A 20,743-nucleotide genomic window follows, 5' to 3' on the forward strand; every position below is an offset into this window, starting at 1 on the left:
TTTGTCAAAATTTTATCTCAATAGAAAATTTTGAAAAAATTTTATTTCTATAGAAAATTTTATCAAAATTTTATTTCTATAGAAAATTTTGTCAAAATTTTATTTCAATAGAAAATTTTATTTCTATAGAAAATTTTGTCAACATTTTATTTGTATAGAAATTTTGTCAACATTTTATTTGTATAGAAAATTTTGCAAAAAATTTATTCCTATAGAAAATTTTATCAAAATGTTATCTCTATATAACATTTTTCGAAAATTTTATTTTTTATTTTAACATTTTATTTCTATAGTAAATTTTATTTCTATAGAAAATTTTGTCAAAATTTTATTTCTATAGAAAATTTTGACAAAATTTTATTTTTATAGAAAATTTTGACAAAATGTTATTTCTATATAAAATTTGGACAAAATTTTATTTTTTATAAAAAATTTTGCGAAAATTTTATTTCCATAGAGAGTTTTGCTAAAATTTCATTTCTATAGAAAATTTTATCAACATTTTATTTGTATAGTAAATTTTGCAAAAATTTTGTTTCTATAGAAAATTTTGTCAAAATTTTATTTCTATAGAAAATTTTGTTAAAATAGAAAATTTTGTCAAAATTTTATTTCTATAGAAAATTTTGTCAAAATTTTATTTCTATAGAAAATATTGTCAAAATTTTATTTCTATAGAAAATTTTGTCAAAATTTTATTTCCATAGAAAATTTTGTCAAAATTTTATTTCTATAGAAAATTTTGTCAAAATTTTATTTCTATAGAAAATTTTGCCACAATTTTATTTGTATAGAAAATTTTGTCAAAATTTTATTTCCATAGAAAATTTTGTCAAAATTTTATTTCTATAGAAAAATTTTGCGAAAATTTTATTTCTATAGAAAATTTTGAAAAAATTTTATTTCTATGAAAACTTTTGTCAAACTTTTACTTCTATAGAAAATTTTGTCCAAATTTTATTTCTATAGAAAATTTTGTCAAAATGTTGTTTCTATAAAAAATTTGCGAAAATTTTATTTCTATTGAAAATTTTGTCAAAATTTTATTTCTAAAGAAAATTTTGTCAATATTTTATTTCTATAGAAAATTTTATCAAAATTTTATTTCTATAGAAAATTTTATCAAAATTTTATTTCTATAGAAAATTTTGTCAAAATTTTATTTCTATAGAAAATTTTACTCTTGTAGTTTAGTCGATGTATGGTTTTAAGCTGAAATAAAAAAACAACAACAATGCTTAAAGAACAAAACCAACAATAACAAAACAAAACAAATGGAAAAAGAAGAGGAGGCACGCTCAAAATAAACCCAGCCATGTGAATTCAAATCGATGATTTGACAGTGGCATAGGAAAAGAGATATGTTTGTTTCGAGTTTATTTCGGCATAAGCCGGCTATCAATGTAAAACCTTTTTTCGGAGGGTTCAAGTGTGGTTTTTGTTGGGTTTAATAAACTGCCTGAATTTATTCTGATAATTGGTTGATAGTTTTGCTGCAAGTAGAGGATGCTGATGAGGAATGTGGTAATTCCGAAACGTGCGTCCATCCAACCATCTTGCAGTCTATAGGGCTTTGCCCAAATAAATTTGACAAACATTCTTTTCCTCTGTTGGTTAAGCTACTCTTGTAGTTTAGTCGATGTATGGTTTTAAGCTGAAATAAAAAAACAACAACAATGCTTAAAGAACAAAACCAACAATAACAAAACAAAACAAATGGAAAAAGAAGAGGAGGCACGCTCAAAATAAACCCAGCCATGTGAATTCAAATCGATGATTTGACAGTGGCATAGGAAAAGAGATATGTTTGTTTCGAGTTTATTTCGGCATAAGCCGGCTATCAATGTAAAACCTTTTTTCGGAGGGTTCAAGTGTGGTTTTTGTTGGGTTTAATAAACTGCCTGAATTTATTCTGATAATTGGTTGATAGTTTTGCTGCAAGTAGAGGATGCTGATGAGGAATGTGGTAATTCCGAAACGTGCGTCCATCCAACCATCTTGCAGTCTATAGGGCTTTGCCCAAATAAATTTGACAAACATTCTTTTCCTCTGTTGGTTAAGCTACTCTTGTAGTTTAGTCGATGTATGGTTTTAAGCTGAAATAAAAAAACAACAACAATGCTTAAAGAACAAAACCAACAATAACAAAACAAAACAAATGGAAAAAGAAGAGGAGGCACGCTCAAAATAAACCCAGCCATGTGAATTCAAATCGATGATTTGACAGTGGCATAGGAAAACAGATATGTTTGTTTCGAGTTTATTTCGGCATAAGCCGGCTATCAATGTAAAACCTTTTTTCGGAGGGTTCAAGTGTGGTTTTTGTTGGGTTTAATAAACTGCCTGAATTTATTCTGATAATTGGTTGATAGTTTTGCTGCAAGTAGAGGATGCTGATGAGGAATGTGGTAATTCCGAAACGTGCGTCCATCCAACCATCTTGCAGTCTATAGGGCTTTGCCCAAATAAATTTGACAAACATTCTTTTCCTCTGTTGGTTAAGCTACTCTTGTAGTTTAGTCGATGTATGGTTTTAAGCTGAAATAAAAAACAACAACAATGCTTAAAGAACAAAACCAACAATAACAAAACAAAACAAATGGAAAATTTTATTTCTATAGAAAATTTTGTCAAAATTTTATTTCTATAGAAAATTTTGTCAAAATTTTATTTCTATAGAAAATCGTGTCAAAATGTTATTTCTATAGAAAATCTTATCAAAAATTTTTTTCTGAAGAAAATTTTGTAAAATTTTATTTCTATAGAAAATTTTGTCAAAATTTTATTTCTATAGAAAATTTTGTCAAAATTTTATTTCTATAGAAAATTATGTTAACATTTTATTTCTGTAGAAAATTATGTCAAAATTTTATTTCTATAGAAAATTTTGTCAAAATTTTATTTCTATAGAAAATTTTGTCAAAATTTTATTTCTACAGAAAATTTTGTCAAAATTTTATTTCTATAGAAAATTTTGTCAAAATTTTATTTCTATAGAAAATTTTGACAAAATTTTATTTCTATAGAAAAATTGATATCGACTTTTAGAGATTCTTATTTATGTTTTTTGAGGAAGGGTACTTAGTATTCAGCCCAGCCGAACAATCTATCGTATGTTATATGTCTTTTTGTTTTTTGTTGTTAAGATTTCAACAAATATTGTTTGAAGTAGAAAATAAAAATTCGTAACAAATTTAGTAGTTTGTTTACCTTTGCAAAGAAAAGATTATTCAATATTTAAATTTTGTGGCCGGAAAATAATAAACAAATAAAATTGTCATATTATAGACAATAGTAACAAACAAATGCCTCTAGTAATAATGGTAAGTGATTTAGGGAGACAAAGAATGTAATTTTTTCCCAGCCTATTGTGAAAGGAGTTAAAAATTTTAAAAATGTTGAAAATTGTGCATAAGTCTTTTACCACCATGCCAAAAGGGGTAAATATCTTCTTTACGAAATTTTAAACAATTTATTATAATAGCTGTTGCGGCATGGTCGTTTGTAATCTTTAAATTTTCTTCAGAGTTCATTTTGAGGTACAACTACGTTTATACGGTAATCAAAAGACTATTATAATTTTATAGTAATGCTCATAAAGTCATGGGATCATATAGTTTATATCAATCAAAACATAATATCATCAAAGTATACATTGATCATATACAGGGTAGCTTATACGAATTGTTATCAAATTCAGATTGATATATTTGTCAAACTGGAAATATCGGCTACATAAACATTTGTTTTATTTACATCTCAGTATATTTTTGACAAACTACCAAAATCATTTGAGTCTGAATTTATGTGAAAGGAATGTTAAGGGAACTACACCGAAAAAATATTGACTCAATATGAAAGATTATACATCCTAATTTTTAGAACGTAACATTTATGCAATGTTAATTAGGAATTTCTTTAAATCAAAGAACTCGAATTCCCTAATCTTTGTTGTAACATTTTTGTATTTTAATTAAAATTTCATTATATTTAAAGAAATTTGTCCTTAATATTGTTCATATTTCATATTAGGTCAATATTTTTTCTGTGTAGGCTCTATAAAAAAGAATTAGATTACTCATATCATTTATCGATTTGCATTCGTTTTTAGCGATTTATTAACGAAGCTACAAAAAACAGTAAAAATCCTAAAGTAAAAATTTTTTTCTTTATTTAAAAAAATAATTAATAATTTTTCTTTTATTTTAAAACTGAATAATTCTTATTTTTTAAGTTTTTTTATCTTTAATCCAATTAAAATTAATTTAATACAAAAAAAAAATTAAAGTAAACTATACTTTTCCCATATAAATTCGTTTGATAAACTATCAATAAATTTTTTGTATATGGGAATATTTCTTTCTTTATTTTTTTTAAAGAAAAATTCCTTTTTTTAAGACAAATTTGCTTTACTTCAAAGACATATGAATTTACTAGAGAGACGCAAGTTTCAAAAACCGTTTCCGAAATTTTGTGAAAACTGCTTGAATGCAAATATATTAATCGTTATTTTAAGTAAAATTTATTTATATTAAACAATTGCCCTTAATATTGTGTAAAAAGTTAACTTGCATTAATATAGGGCCAATATATTTTTATTGCACATGATCACACTATAAAATAGGATCGTTAAAATTAGTAGTACTTTCTGTATTATTTAAGTTTAATTTCTTACTTTAGCGTAAGTAAATTTAATTTAATTTTTTGTATATATTTTTTTTTAAATAATTAGTTTAGAAGAGACTTCGATTGCAATTATTTTTTAATTCAAACAAACGTCATTTCAGCTAATTTTCTACACACAAAAAGGGGACATTAAAGTCAATTTATCTTTATTTTAGTTCATGAAAAATATTATGTTGTAGTTATGAGGGAGTTTCCTTTGCTAATTCAATTATTTTTATTTACCTTAGCTATATGACATAAAGGATAAGAAAAGTTATAAACAAATGAAGCATATAATTTTACTAAATTCTAATTTCGCACGGAATAGTTCAGAATTTCCCAAAAAAAAAGTGTCCATCTAGAACTCCGTATGGCTCTACACACAAAATTCAATCAATCTGATTCAATCACGAAATTAATTGATCCAATTAATTTTTTTAATTGAAATGTCTTCAATCACAGAAATTGAAAGTCAATTAAAAAATTAATTGATACTAGAGGGTAGCCCCCACATTAGTTAAATTCAATTACAATTTTAGTGACACCTGAGATGTTAAGAGTTTAATAACACTCTCGATTTTAATAATGCTCATGTTTTCAGACACTTCGGTAAGGTAAATTAATCATAAAATTATTCGTGAGTCACCATAATTTTCGTGAGTCACGATATTTATCGTGAGTCACGGTATTTTTCGTGAGTCACGACGTTTTCGTGCGTGAGTGTGAGTGAGTACAAATTTTCTTTTCGTGAGTGTGCGTGAGTAAACTATTACTCATGTGCACACCTCTAATTGATACTATTAATTTTTATGATTGATTTTTGTTTCAATTAAAAAATTTGTTGAATCAATTACATTTTTAATTGAATATTTTTTAAAACTCAATTAAGACTTTAATTGGAAAAATTTTCGTGAAATTTTTTTCTGTGTACGCACAATTTTACAAATTCTAACTCGTATTTTTCTTAAAATGTATCGAATGCGAAGTTAGCTTGGCATAGAATACACATTTCTTTGATATAAAGTTTTTTATACCCTCCACCATAGGATGGAGGGTATGTTAACTTTGTTATTCCTTTTGTAAACACATCGAAAGGTCGGATGATATTGCAAATGGACCATATTGGACCACTTTTACGTATAGCCCCCATATAAACCGGCTCCCAGATTTGGCTTCCGGAGCCTCTTAGAGAAGCAAATTTCATCCGATCCGGTTGAAATTTGGTACGTGGTGTTAGTACACTGAAAAAAATATTGTCGTGAGGTCAAAGATTGCATGTCTTTAAAATACGAATGCAAATTTTGCTTAGCATAGAAGACGCATTTCTCTAATATAAAGTTTTTTCCTTACGACCGTATATACATGTTTTTTGTTTCAAACAGGATAAAAGCAGATTAAGAATTAATAAAATGGTACGCTCAAAAAAAAGTGAACTCTCTATTTCACTAAAGCCAATTTAACTTTATTTTAGGTCATGGAATTATTATGTGTGGAGAAAGTTTCCTTTACTCTAATAATTTTTTGTGTACGTTAGTTAAATTAACTAAAACCGAGGAAAAAAATATACTCAAATGAAGCATAAAGATTAACTAAATTCGTGTCTTCCAAAAATGCGTCCATCATGAACTTCGAATGTCACTAAAGACATTCTTGCAATTTTGAACACCAAGTTTTTCCTTCAAACTACAAAATTTTCTTTAACAAGTGAAAAAACTTAGTTATGTCTAATAAATTTTCTTGAATTTGTCGAAAAAAATTTACTTATTTTTATTACATCGGTGTGATGCAAACGTTTGTAATACTGTCTAGCTAAAATTTTATACAAATATTAAAAATTTTCTAAAATTAACCGAAAGTTTTCTTCCTGGTGGGTTCACTGTTTTTTTTTTCAGTGTACAAATTATTTAAATTTTGCCGTATAAAATGCTAAATCCATTCTAGAAAAATTGCGAATTTTTGGAAATATTTGAGGTCCAGCATTTCAGACAAGCATTCGAAGGCATTAAAAATCATAATAAAATTTTAAAAATTATTTATTTATCAAAATATCACAAAATTTTTTAATTCACATCGAAAACACTGAATTCGTATCACACCTTAAGAAGTGAAGGATATTCAATGCAACGGCTATTGAAATTGTGGACGTCCGTCCTATGACAAGCTCATGTTAAATTCATCGCTTCTGCGCTAATTTTGCACCACTTCCAGATCCAAAAAGAACATTTTAACCCCTTTTTTGGCGACGCTTTTTTGCTGGGATGGGCTTGTCATAGGACGCATGTCCACCATTTCCACAGTCGTTGCACTGAATTTGCATCACTTCTTAAGGTATGATCCGAATTTAGTGTTTTGGATGTGAATTCAAAAAAATTTTAATATTTTGCCATATTAATAATTTTGGTATGATTTTTAATGCATTTTAACCTTTCTTCGAAACATTTTACCTCAAATATTTCCAAAAATGCCCAATTTTTCTAGAAGGGATTTAGCATTTTTTTCGACAAAATTTAAATAATTTGTACCATTTAATTAATCCTTACTCTGTTTTTAACCTATTTGAAACAAAAAATGTTAAAAAAAAAACCTGCAAATGTTGGTATTTTGACCATTTTTTGGCGAAATCAGAAAAACATATATATGGGAGCTATATCTAAATCTGAACCGATTTCAATCAAATTTGGCACACATGACTATATTACTAATTGTACTCCTAGTGCAAAATTTCAACCAAATTGGGCCAAAACTCTGGCTTCTGGGGCCATATAAGTCCATATCGGGCGAAAAATATATATGGAAGCTATATCTAAATCTGAACCGATTTCAATCAAATTTGGCACACATAGCTACAATGCTAAATCTACTCCCTGTGCAAAATTTTAACCAAATTGGGCCAAAGCTCTGGCTTTTAGGTCCATATTAGTCCATATCGGGCGAAAGATATATATGGGAGCTATATCTAAATCTGAACCGATTTCAATCAAATTTTGCACACTTGACTATACCACTAATTGTACTCCTTGTGCAAAATCTCAACCAAATTCGGCCAAAAATCTGGCTTCTGGGGCCATATAAGTCCATATCGGGCGAAAGATATATATGGGATCTATATCTAAATCTGAACCGATTTGGCTGATATTTTGCAAGATTTTCGAGATTCATAAAATATTTGGATGTACGGTATTTCAAGAAAATCGGTTGATAAACATGCTAACTATGAGCACATCGGGGATAAATATATATGGCAGCTATATCTAAATCTGAACCGATTTTTTCCAAAACCAATAGCGATTGTCTCTGTCCCAAGAAACGGCCCTCTGCCAAATTTGAGGACGATCGGACTTAAATTGCGAGCTGTACTTTGTGCACAAAATTACATATACAGACCGACCGACGGACGGACAGACAGACAGACAGACAGACGGACATCGCTAAATCGACTCAGAATTTAATTCTAAGCCGATCGGTATACTAAAAGATGGGTCTACGACCACTATTTCTTGGCGTTACATACAAATGCACAAACTTATTATACCCTGTACCACAGTAGTGGTGAAGGGTATACAAATTCTGTCAAATAAATAATTTTTATAATTTTTTATAATTTTTAATGGATTCTAACGCTTGTTGGAAAGGTTTGAACTCAAATATTTTCAAAAAATCACAATTTTTTCAGATTGGATTTAGCATTTTTTCGACAAAATTTAGATGATTTGTACCATTTTATGAATTCTTACTCTGTTTTTAACCTATTTGAAACAAAAAAGTTAAAATTATCCATTAAAAGTAAGAAAAGAACCAAGTTATAAAAAATTGCATTAAAAGAACTTCCTGGGGAGTTACAATAAAGAACATCATTGGAAGTGCTTCTAAAGAAGAACTTCTAAATTTTTTTGCTGGGAATATAAAAAAGCGAGTTATAAAAAAATTGAATTAAAAGAACTTCCTGAAAATAAAGAACATCTTTGGAGGACATTTGTTTGGAAGTGCTTATAAGTACTTCAAATTTTTTTTTGCTGTCTCATCTTCTTTGGAGACGGCCAAGATTTTTTTCTCCACAAAATTTCTTTGTATGCGTCGAAAAAATTTTGCCTTTTTTTATCATCCAGGCTTTTGTTTAGTTAAAATTTTCTCAAAATTAACCTACATTTTCTGTCTGGCTGGTTTATTGAGTGTACTACTTTAACATTCTATTTTTGCTATTATTATTAACAAATTTCTATTTGTATTTGGTACCTATTTATGGTATAATTCATAAATGTTAAAGTCAATGTTTTTTGATTAAACTAATTTGGCAGCCGTTGGCAGAAAACAACTACGCCCCAATATTTTATTTATTCAAAAAATAAAGAAACACATTAAAAAATTTCAAAATATTACGTGCATACAGTATGAGATGTTTTTGGGAGTGAGGGAGTACAATTACCCACATTGAATTTTCTGTAAAAATATCCAACTCGTAAAGGTGTATTCTCTTTTAGTTAACTTGCTCATTTTAACATTTAATGCGTTAATATGAAGAGCTAACATTATTTAGTTTATAGTCCAATTGTATTATGGCATAGATAACGATAGGCCGGTAAACCATGTTTTTGGGCTATGCGTATTTGGTTTGGAATTTTGCAATACTAAAACATTTGTTTATTATTGACATGAACGTGAAATTTTTGCATAATAATCAAGGTCGTCTTAAGACAACCGAAAAACGCATGGCTAAACTTAAATTGTTGCCAAAAAAAAAGCACACAAATTAATGAAGATTCACATACTCGTAGCATAAGGTAAATAATCGAAACTGATGAATATGAAGATTATGTGACAAGCATGTGATAATCGATGAACAAGTTCATGCTTCCGTGGATCTAAGGAGGCAAATGACGTATTATTCATACTGATACTTTTTTTTATAGATAGCTTCAAATATATTGATTTTGGGTGTCTCACAGCTTTACCCATAACAAATGCATAGTTACCGGAATGGATCTCTTTAGAAGGTCAATGTTTTGCTATCGAAAATACCACAAAATGATTGTGAGATTTATGTACAATTTGCTCCCTTAAGAGACACATGGCAACCATTAGCATAGCTAGACAATATTCCTATGGGAGGCTATAGCCCCCCTAGCTAAAAATTTATGGACTGAACTTAATGTTTTATTTCATAAAAATGAATAAAAAATTAGACATCAAAATAACTCAACAATTTATTTATAATAAAGCAACTTAAAGTAGTTCCACACTTTTTCCAGCAAAAAAATAGGAGTTGTTCTAAAGTCACAAAAGTTGTGCCGTTAGAAAAAGCACATCCAAAAATGTCCTAACACACAAAAAAATTTCACGAACATTTTTCCAATTAAAATTTTAATTGAGTTTTAAAAAATATTCAATTAAAAATTTAATTGATTCAACAAATTTTTTAATTGAAACAAAAATCAATCACAAAAATAATAGTATCAATTAATTTTTTAATTGAATCAATTAACTTTTTAATTGACCTTCAATTAATTTTTTAATTGATACTATCATTTCTGTGATTGAAGACATTTCAATTAAAAATTAATTGGATCAATTAATTTCGTGATTGAATCAGAAAAAAATTTTTTTGTGTGAACAGAGAAGTTAATTATTTTAACTACACAGGAAGTTTCTTAATTAATTTTTTAATATTTTAATGGGTATTTTTTTTTTTCTTTTTTTGGTACAAATTTTTCAAATTTCATTGCACGACTGTTGAAACGGTGGACATTTGTCCTATGACAAGTTCATATTACATTCATCGCTTCTCCCCAGCAAAAAAAGCGTCGCCAAAAAAGTAATGAAAATGTTCTTTTTGGATCCGGAAGTGGTGCAAAATTGACGCAGAAGCTATGAATTTAACATGGGCTTATCATAGGACGGAAGTCCTCCATTTCAACAGCCGTTGCACTGAATTTGCATCACTTTTTTAGGTGTGATCCGAATTCAATGTTTTGGATGTAAATTAAAAAATTCTGTGATATTTTGTCATATAAATAATTTTTATAATTTTTAATGAACTTTAACGCTTGTCTGAAATGCTTGACCTCAAATATTTTTAAAAATTCAGAATTTTTTCAGATTTGATTTAGCATTTTTTCGACAAAATTTAAACGATTTGTACCATTTTATGAATTCGTACTCTGTTTTTAACCTATTTTAAACAAAAAAGTTAAAATTACCCATAAGCCTCCCCAGAGGCTTATGATGGCAACACTGTATTATTGGCATTACCCTTTAAAAATCTGAATAAAGCGAGATATAAAAAATTGAATTACAAAAACTTCCTGAGTAGTTAAAATAAAGAACATCTTTGGGAGGAAATTTTTGGAAGTGCTTTTAAAGTTGTGCACGCAGAGAAGGAATATGATCACCTCAAACTTGTTTCAAGAGCAAAATGTTATTTTTGTATGGTGACCATGTAACATGTTTGCCACTAAAATGTTATTTTCTCGTCAAATATAACCTGATTGCCGAAATCAGATATATGATTTCCGAGAAAATAACATGGTTGCGAAAACCACGTTACATGGTCACCACCCAAAAATAACATTTTGCTCTTAAAATATGTTTGAGGTGATCATATTCCTTCTCTGGGTGTGCTTTTAGAAGCACTTCCAATTTTTTTGCTGGGTTATAATAAATTTACAATTCAGTTTGTAACAAATCCAAATATCGAGAAATTCTAAGACGACATAACGATATACGTCTGTCTGTTTGTTGTAATTACGCTACAGCCATCAATAATTACGTTATCGTCCTGAAATTTGGCACAGATTCGTGACCAGATAGGTCAAGTTCGAAGATGGACTATATCGGCTCAGTTTTTAATTTAGCCTCCATATAAACCGACTCTCCCACTGGGGATCGTAGGCTTCTAGCAGCCGTAGTTTTTATTCGATGCGGAAATTTAGAGTTATTTTGGGAATTCAAATAGGTGTGCCGAGTATGGTGTGTTTTGGTATAGCCCCCATATAGACCTATCTTTGTTTTTATCCGATTTTCCTGAAAATTGATATCTAGAGGTTTTAAGACCACAATTATTTGTGCTTAATATGATGTGTATTAGTCCATATTTTGGCATAGCCCCTATATGGACCGATCTCCCGATTTGACTTCATGATCTTCTAAAAGCAACAAGTGCGTCTGAAATTGGAAATCTAGAGATTTTTTAGGTCCACAAAAACCTGTGGCAGATTTAGTTTTTATCCGTCCATTTGATGAAGCATCCATATAGACCTGAAATAGCTCGAAACTAAAAGTAAAAATTCCAGAATTTACTTCTCGTATTCATACGAATAATGAGAGTAAACATCTGCAGAATTAAGGTTTCAAAAAAAAACATTGATATAAGTGTTACAATTTTGGCCATTGTTTTCAATTTTACAATATACTCCTTGTACGAGATCCAAGGAAATGTTACCTATAATAATGCAGTATGCTAATATAAGTCAATGTTGTTTTATGATTCATACAGCTAACCTCTTCTGCTTAACATTTCATATTTTATTACTTTAATCACAAAACTATTATGTAATTAAAATTCTGCACGAGTCTTTAATTTCTGAGCAATTTTAAATATTTATTTTTATACCTTCACACTTTTAATGTCATTTTTAGCACAAATAATTCTGTAGGCAATCCAACTACCCCGTAATTATTCCGGTTTAATTTTTTTTATAACTTCCCTCTTGATCCATACAAAATCATGATAACGATTAAAAACAAATTGGTAGTCATTTAACGATCACACTCAATAATGGAATTATCGATCGAATCATTAGCCCACCACACTGTCAACAATCGTAGCAGAAACTTGTACGTTTTGAAGAAGCAACAAAGGAAATAGAATTTGCTGGAATCTGTTTTTTTTTAGTTTTTTTATGAGCTACCCAGAACATGGCTGAACTGGTGTTCTATTCTCATCAGTGCAGTACCAAACAAACACAAAATCGTATTTTGCAAAATTGTATTTCTTTGGAAAATTTCGTCAAAATTTTATTTCTATAGAAAATTTGTCAAAATTTTATTTCTATAGAAAATTTTATTTCTATAAAAAATTTTGTCAAAATTTTATTTCTATAGAAAATTTTGTCAAAATTTTATTTCTATAGAAAATTTTATTTCTATATCACAATGGACTGAATAGTCTAAGTGAGCCTGAATCTTAATCGGACTGCCACTTTAACCTATTTCTATAGAAAAATTCTGTAAAAATTTTATTTCTATAGAAAATTTTTTTCAAAATATTATTTCTATAGAAAATTTTGTCAAAATTTTATTTCTATAGAAATTTTTGTCCAAATTTTATTTCTATAGTAAATTTTGTCAAGATTTTATGTCTACGGAAAATTTTGTCAAAATTTTATTTCTATAGAAGATTTTATCAAAATTTTATTTCTATAGAAAATTTTTTGAAAATTTTATCAAAATTTTATTCCTGTAGAAAATTTTATCAAAATTTTATTTCTATAGGAAATTTTGTCAAAATTTTATTTCTATAGAAAATTTTGTCAAAAATTTATTTCTATAGAAAATTTTGTCAACATTTTATTTCTATAGAAAATTTTGTCCAATATTGTATTTCTATAGAAAATTTTGTCCAAAATTGTATTTCTATAGAAAATTGTATTTCTAAAAAAAATTTTCCATAAAAAATTTTATTTCTAAAGAAAATTGTATTTCTATAGAAAATTTTATCAAAATTTTATTTCTATAGAAAAATTTGTCAAAATTTTTTTCTACAGAAAATTTTGTCAACATTTTTATACCCTGCTCCACACTGTGGAACAGGGTATTATAAGTTAGTGCATATGTTTGCAACATCCAGAAGGAGACGAGATAGACACATGGTGTCTTTGGCAAAAATGCTCAGGGTGGGCTCCTGAGTCGATATAGCGATGTCCGTCTGTCCGTGAACACATTTTTGTAATCAAAGTCTAGGTCGCAGTTTTAGTCCAATCGACTTCAAATTTGGCACAAGTATGTGTTTTGGCTCAGAATAGATCCCTATTGATTTTGGAAGAAATCGGTTCAGATTTAGATATAGCTCCCATATATATTTCGCCCGATATGGACTTATATGGCCCCAGAAGCCAGAGTTTTACCCTAATTTGCTTAAAATTTTGCACAAGAAGAACAATTAGCACTATAGTCAAGTGCGCCAAATTTTATTGAAATCGGTTCAGATTTAGATATAGCTCCCATATATATCTTTCGCCCGATATGGACTAATACGGTCCCAGAAGCCAGAGTTTTACCCTAATTTGGTTGAAATTTTGCACAGGGAGTAGAATTAGCATTGTAGCTATGCCTGCCAAATTAGGTTGAAATCGGTTCAGATTTAGATAAAGCTCCAATATATAGCTTTCGGCCGATTTACACTCATATGACCACAGAGGCCAATTTTTTGCTCCGATTTAGTTGAAATTTTACACAGGGAGTAGAATTAGCATTGGAGCTATGCGTGCCATATTTGGTTGAAATCGGTTCAGATTTAGATATATCTCCCATATATAGCTTTCGGCCGATTTACACTCATATGACCACAGAGGCCAATTTTTAACTCCGATTTAGTTGAAATTTTGCACAGGGCGTAGAATTAGCATTGTAGCTATGCGTGCCAAATTTGGTTGAAATCGGTTCAGATTTAGATATAGCTACAATATATAGCTTTCGGCCGATTTACACTCATATGACCACAGAGGCCAATTTTTTGCTCCGATTTAGTTGAAATTTTGCACAGGGAGTAGAATTAGCATTGGAGCTATGCGTGCCAAATTTGGTTGAAATCGGTTCAGATTTAGATATAGCTCCCATATATATGTTTTTCTGATTTCGACAAAAATGGTCAAAATAACAACATTTTTCTTGTAAAATCGCCACTGCTTAGTCGAAAAGTTGTAAAAATGACTCTAATTTTCATAAACTTCTAATACATATATATCGAGCGATAAATCATAAATAAACTTTTTCGAAGTTTCCTTAAAATTGCTTCAGATTTAAACGTTTCCCATATTTTTGTACTAACATTGTGTTCCACCCTAGTGCATTAGCCGACTTAAATTTTGAGTCTATAGATTTTGTAGAAGTCTATCAAATTCTGTCCAAATCGAGTGATATTTAAATGTATGTATTTGGGACAAACCTTTATATATAGCCCCCAACACATTTGACGGATGTGATATGGTATCGAAAATTTAGATCTACAAAGTGGTGCAGGGTATAATATAGTCGGCTCCGCCCGACTTTAGACTTTCCTTACTTGTTTTCTATAGAAAATTTTGTCAACATTTTATGTCTACGGAAAATTTTGTCAACATAATTTTTCTATAGAAGATTTTATAGAAATTTTATTTCTATAGAAAATTTTGCCAAAATTTTATTTCTGTAGAATTTTTTTTTCAAAATTTTATTTCTATAGAATTTTTTTTTCAAAATTTTATTTCTATAGAAAATTTTGTCAAAAATTTATTTTTATAGAAAATTTTGTCACCATTTTATTTCTATAGAAAATTTTGTCCAAAATTGTATTTCTATAGAAAATTTTGTCCAAAATTTTTTTTTCTATAAAAATTTTTTTCAAAATATTAGGTTAGGTGGCAGCCCGATGTATCAATCTCACTTAGACTATTCAGTCCATTGTGATACCACATTGGTGAACTTCTCTCCTATCACTGAGTGCTGCCCGATTCCATGTTAAGCTCAATGACAAGGGACCTCCTTTTTATAACCGAGTCCGAACGGAGTTCCACATTGCAGTGAAACCACTTAGAGAAGTTTTGAAACCCTCAGAAATGTCACCAGCATTACTGAGGTGGGATAAATCCACTGCTGAAAAACTTTTTGGTGTTCGGTCGAAGCAGGAATCCCACGACCTTGTGTATGCAAGCGGGCATGCCAACCATTGCACCACGGTGGCTCCCTATTTCTACAGAAAATTTTGTCAAAATTTTATTTATATAGAAAATTTTGTCAAAATTTTATTTCTATAGAAAATTTTGTCAAAATTTTATTTCTATAGAAAATTTTGTCAAAAATTTATTTTTATAGAAAATTTTGTCAACATTTTTTTTTTCTATCGAAAATTTTGTCCAAGATTTTATTTCTATAGAATTTTTTTTTTCAAAATATTATTTCTATGGAAAATTTTGTCAAAATTTTGTTTCTATAGGAAATTTTGTCAAAATTTTATTTCTATAGAAAATTTTGTCAAAAATTTATTTTTATAGAAAATTTTGTCCAATATTGTATTTCTAGAGAAAATTTTGTCCAAAATTTTATTTCTATAGACATTTTTTTCAAAATATTATTTCTATAGAAAATTTTGTCAAAATTTTATTTCTATAGAAATTTTTGTCAAAATTTTATTTCTATAGAAATTTTTGTCAAAATTGTATTTCTCTAGAAAATTTTTTGAAAATTTTATTTGTATAGAAAATTTTATCAAAATTTTATTTCTATAGAAAATTTTATCAAAATTTTATTTCTATAGAAAATTTTGTCAAAATTTTATTTCTATAGGAAATTTTGTCAAAATTTTATTTCTATAGAAAATTTTGTCAAAATTTTATTTCTATAGAAGATTTTGTCCAAAATTTTATTCCTATAGAAAATGTTTTTCACAATATTGTTTCTATAAAAAATTTTGTCAAAATTTTGTTTCTATAGAAATTTTTGTCAAAATTGTATTTCCATAGAAATTTTTATCAAAAATTTATTTCTATAGAAAATTTTGTCAAAATTTTATGTTTATAGAAAATTTTGTTAACATTTTATTTCTATAGAAAATTTTGTCCAAAATTGTATTTCTCTAGAAAATTTTTTCCAAAATTTTATTTCTATAAAAAATTTTATAAAAATTTTATTTCTATAGAAAATTTTGTAAAAATTTTATTTCTATTATTATTATTTATTAAGTACCTCTTAGTTGTAGAATAATATTATGGAAAACCTACCAAAACATCAAGAATTGTACCAATCTGTAAAAAATCTACCAATTTTGGTGGAATTCTACCAAAAAAAAAAACTTTTGGCAAGGGTGCACTGTAGCATAAAAACTGCCTTATGAATAACATACAAAAAATGACCTCAGTAGTTGCAATCAAAAAAATTACATAAAGCATGCAATGATCTTTGACGAATTATGATTTTACGCTTATATAAATTTCAAAATTATCAGTGTTTAGAGAACCGAAATTAAACAAAATAAATGAATTGAGGATACAAATGTGATATGCACCAAAGCATCACCATTACGAATTCTAGGTCTACCATATGTTTTTTTTTTTTTTTTAAGATTCCCATCATGTAATTAATGATTATCATAAAGCTTAAACTTTTTATGTACATATGTAAACATTGATTTCTATTTTTTTTTTTTTTTTTTGTTTTTAATTTACAGCCCTCATCTCGACCTGAATCGGATTTCACATTGGATTTGCCAAGAGCCGAACAGTTGCGCATAAAAATGGAGAAAGAGAAAAAATTCCGCCAAAGATGTCGTGTTATTACAACATTTTTAAGTTTAGTCTTCTTTCTGTTGACAGTTATGGTAGTTAGTCTTGTACTGACCCGTGGCAAACGTATGTTTGGTAGTATGATTTAAGTCACGATAGTCCGTAGATTCATCCCCCCCCCCAAGTTTTGCGTTGCTCGCACCAAACTTTTATTCATACAAAATTTCGGTATCTGAAATTGATCTTATAAGATTCGTCTAAGATAAAATCAAAACTAAGATAAATATGTCATCGATCACATATTATGATGTTATCAACATCTGGGATTTGACTCGAAATGTTGGATAGCGATATTATTTATCGAATAAAAGTATAGTGCGAATGGCGTATTACCCATTTATATTGACAATTAAAAACTGTTAAACATAGTTATTACCAATTTATATATTTAGGGCTTTTTTTGCAATTGAAAGTAGATAGATATGACCTACTGTCAAACCACTCTGAATCTTAGATTATGGAAATGTTAAATATTTTTAGGTATCTGACTGGTTTCTTATCCTCCGATTTAGATTTGAGCGAAACCGGGACACAAAACACCGGTTAGTAAAACAATTTCAAGAGACATGGAGAAACCGGTCATTTCTGTTCCCAGGACAAATAATCTAGAAAAAAACAAAAAACTTTTTGATAAATTTATTCAATTTAAATACTTACACCCGTATATTCAAAACAATTTACTGACAGCTTATCGAACAAATTTGCATGGTAAATGTAGGTCTAAAATGTAATTAAACTTTTATGAATATGGGAGTTAACTTTTCACTATGAGCATGCAACCCTGAATTGTGGGATATAGGTGGTGTTTGTTTCGGGCACCACTGAATTATATGAGTTAAAGGTATTACACACATGTGATCACAGCTACTTGCTAAATTCTATCCAATTGTCAACACACATACGTATAAATTGTTGCCCTATATTAAAATGTTCTCGTAAAACAGACAACTATAATAGCTTAATCCTCCGATTGGTACTTAACCGGAAGATATGCCACCGGCTATTTACATTTTTTATGCGATCAGCTGCTTTATCAGCACGATAAAAAAATAACAACAAACAGTTGAAATCAGCTGGCATTACGATCCTTACGATCTTTAAATAAGTGGAATTTCATGTGTTTCCAGATATACCTGAGTAATACGTGAAGTAATAAAAATTAGGCTTTTCTGAAGTAGGGCTGTACTCATTGATATACCCTTATTAATGGAAATATTTTTAGTATAGATTCAGAGAGTGAAGAAAATGCATTTCTCATCGGTGGCTCTGTATAGATTATCGAAGAGCAAACATAACCCCAAATGTTTTATTATCACTCTAAAAAATTATTCATGATTTTTTTTGTCAAAATAACGAATTAAGTCACAAAAAATTGGAAACTTCTGTAACATTTTTTATGAATATGACCCTCAGGATTGCTGAAGATTCTGTGCCTTAAATATGCGTTTTTAGTTTTGTTCATGTTTGAAATTTTAAATTAATTAGATATTTTTCAAATTGACTATATTTTTCACCAATGATGTTTTTCTACTCTTTATTAGAGATTACAAACATTGCATCCCTTACTACAACGCTAGGATTTCTTTTCAAATTGTAATGATGTATGTAAATTTTAGTTTTAAATATTATAATATATTTTATTTTTGTATAATCCCTTTTTATATATGGCAGCAGTATTGTTAATAAATTATTTTGTGATGTTAGTTTATAAGTATGGTCTAAACAAATAAATAAATAACATATTGTCGTATATGTAAATATTTCCTTTTTTACGAAAAACAAAAATAGTTAAAAAAAAACAAACGAAAATCTTATTGTTTCTATGCATATAAGTAGAGCAAAAACCACACTAAAAATTATTCAGTTTTAAATCGATATAATTTTATTTTATAAAAAGAAAGGAATGTAACCTGCAATTTATAGTCTTTATGCAATAACAATAAAAAAATTTAAAAAAAAAATATTTTTGTCTTGTAGTTGTTATTCATTTATGATGTGCTTAATAATTTTGTTATCTTACTATAAAATAACAATAATGGTGTATTTCGTGTAGAAGATTTTGTAGAGCAATTTAATCCAAATAAATTTTGGTATTTCGACAAATACATTCGCTATTGACCGACACATTCGCCGATGGCCTCGGCTGGTTTCAGAGAGAATGAAGCCGACCCATTTTTATTGGCGGCGGCTGTACTAAAATTTTGCCTCCGGCGGGGACGGCTTGACGGCTAAGCCGATATAAATTCGTAGGTTCGGCGGCGGACATTTATCTTCTATAAATTCAAATTGAGATTATCGAAATGGTTATGAGATTAGTTGTCCCACCAATTAAATTTACACGTCATTCATATCTTTTGAGCAAGATTTTTGAGAAATTAACATTGAAATTACTATAGAAACCTAATATTGAATAGTTGGGGATCGAAAGTTCAAAATTTGATTACATAAATTGTTAATACATTTCTGTTATTAATAAATATTTTTGATTAAGTGGCAACTAAATTTGTGTCGAAATGAGCCAACATATTTGGCGGCGGCGTCGAATGACAAAAAATGGTCGGCGGCGATTGAAATCAGCGGTGCGACTCGGCGGCATATGCGTCTTACAGACTATAAGTTTTTCCGGACGGAATGTCTATGTTTGTAAAGAATCTTACCGTGTGTCCAACCCTGCCAACATTTGTCGAATTTGACGGCACTTCTTAGAATCCCCATCACGTCGAAAACAGTCCTATACGATTTCTAAAACTCGTCGGAAAAGCGCCGTAACTATCGAGAAGTTGTACCACGCCAAGTTACTACAAAAAAGCATCGCATGAGTGAAATTATTAGGTGTCTTTTACAAATATTACAAAAAGTACATTTTAAGAAATGAAATGGAACTTTGAAATGCTGGCAGGGAATCGATACGACAATTCGTTGATGACTAAATAATCGGTAAATGTTTTATCGATCGCAAGGCGCATTATGCGCCTTGCATATTATAAGTTTATCCGGTCGTGTCGTACATATCCCATATATTGACTACACTATAAGTTACGTCCGAAGGCATAATCGATACTGCTGCATGTTTATGGGATCGATAACACATTTACCGATTATTTTGTCATCAACGAATTGTCATCGATTGGACACACTGTATGATTCTTTACAAACACCGACATTCCGTCCGGAAAAACTTATAGTCTGTAAGATGCATAATGGGCTTTACAGACGATCAGTTATTCCGGACGACAGTGCTCGTGTCGAACATATCCCATATATTATGCACAGTATAAGTTAAGTCCGAAGGCATAATTCACACTGCTGCATGTTTATGGGATCGATAACACATTAACCGATTATTTAGTCATCGCCGACAAGTCGTACCGATGCGACACACTGTAAGATTCTTTACAAACACCGACATTCCGTCCGGAATAACTGATAGCCTGTAATGCGCTTTACAGACTATCAGTTATTCCGGACGACAGTGCTCGTGTCAAACATATCCCATATATTGTGCACATTATAAGTTAAGTCCAAAGGCATAATCGATACTGCTGCAT

At 29.0% G+C, this 20,743-nt stretch overlaps 1 protein-coding gene across 2 annotated transcripts in view; it reads left to right on the forward strand.

The window, feature by feature from the left end:
• LOC142238522 (uncharacterized) overlaps positions 1 to 18,945 on the forward strand; it is a 285,659-nt gene extending 266,714 nt beyond the window's left edge. For both annotated transcript variants that reach the window (XM_075310199.1, XM_075310200.1), the window contains one exon: positions 17,081 to 18,945. In XM_075310199.1, the coding sequence (XP_075166314.1) occupies positions 17,081 to 17,284 (204 nt within the window). In that variant the 3' untranslated portion in view covers positions 17,285 to 18,945. The remainder of the gene's footprint in view (positions 1 to 17,080) is intronic.
• Positions 18,946 to 20,743: the final 1,798 nt, after the last annotated feature.

The sequence above is a fragment of the Haematobia irritans genome, chromosome 5 (assembly GCF_050003625.1).
Source record: "Haematobia irritans isolate KBUSLIRL chromosome 5, ASM5000362v1, whole genome shotgun sequence".
NCBI lineage: Eukaryota > Metazoa > Arthropoda > Insecta > Diptera > Muscidae > Haematobia > Haematobia irritans.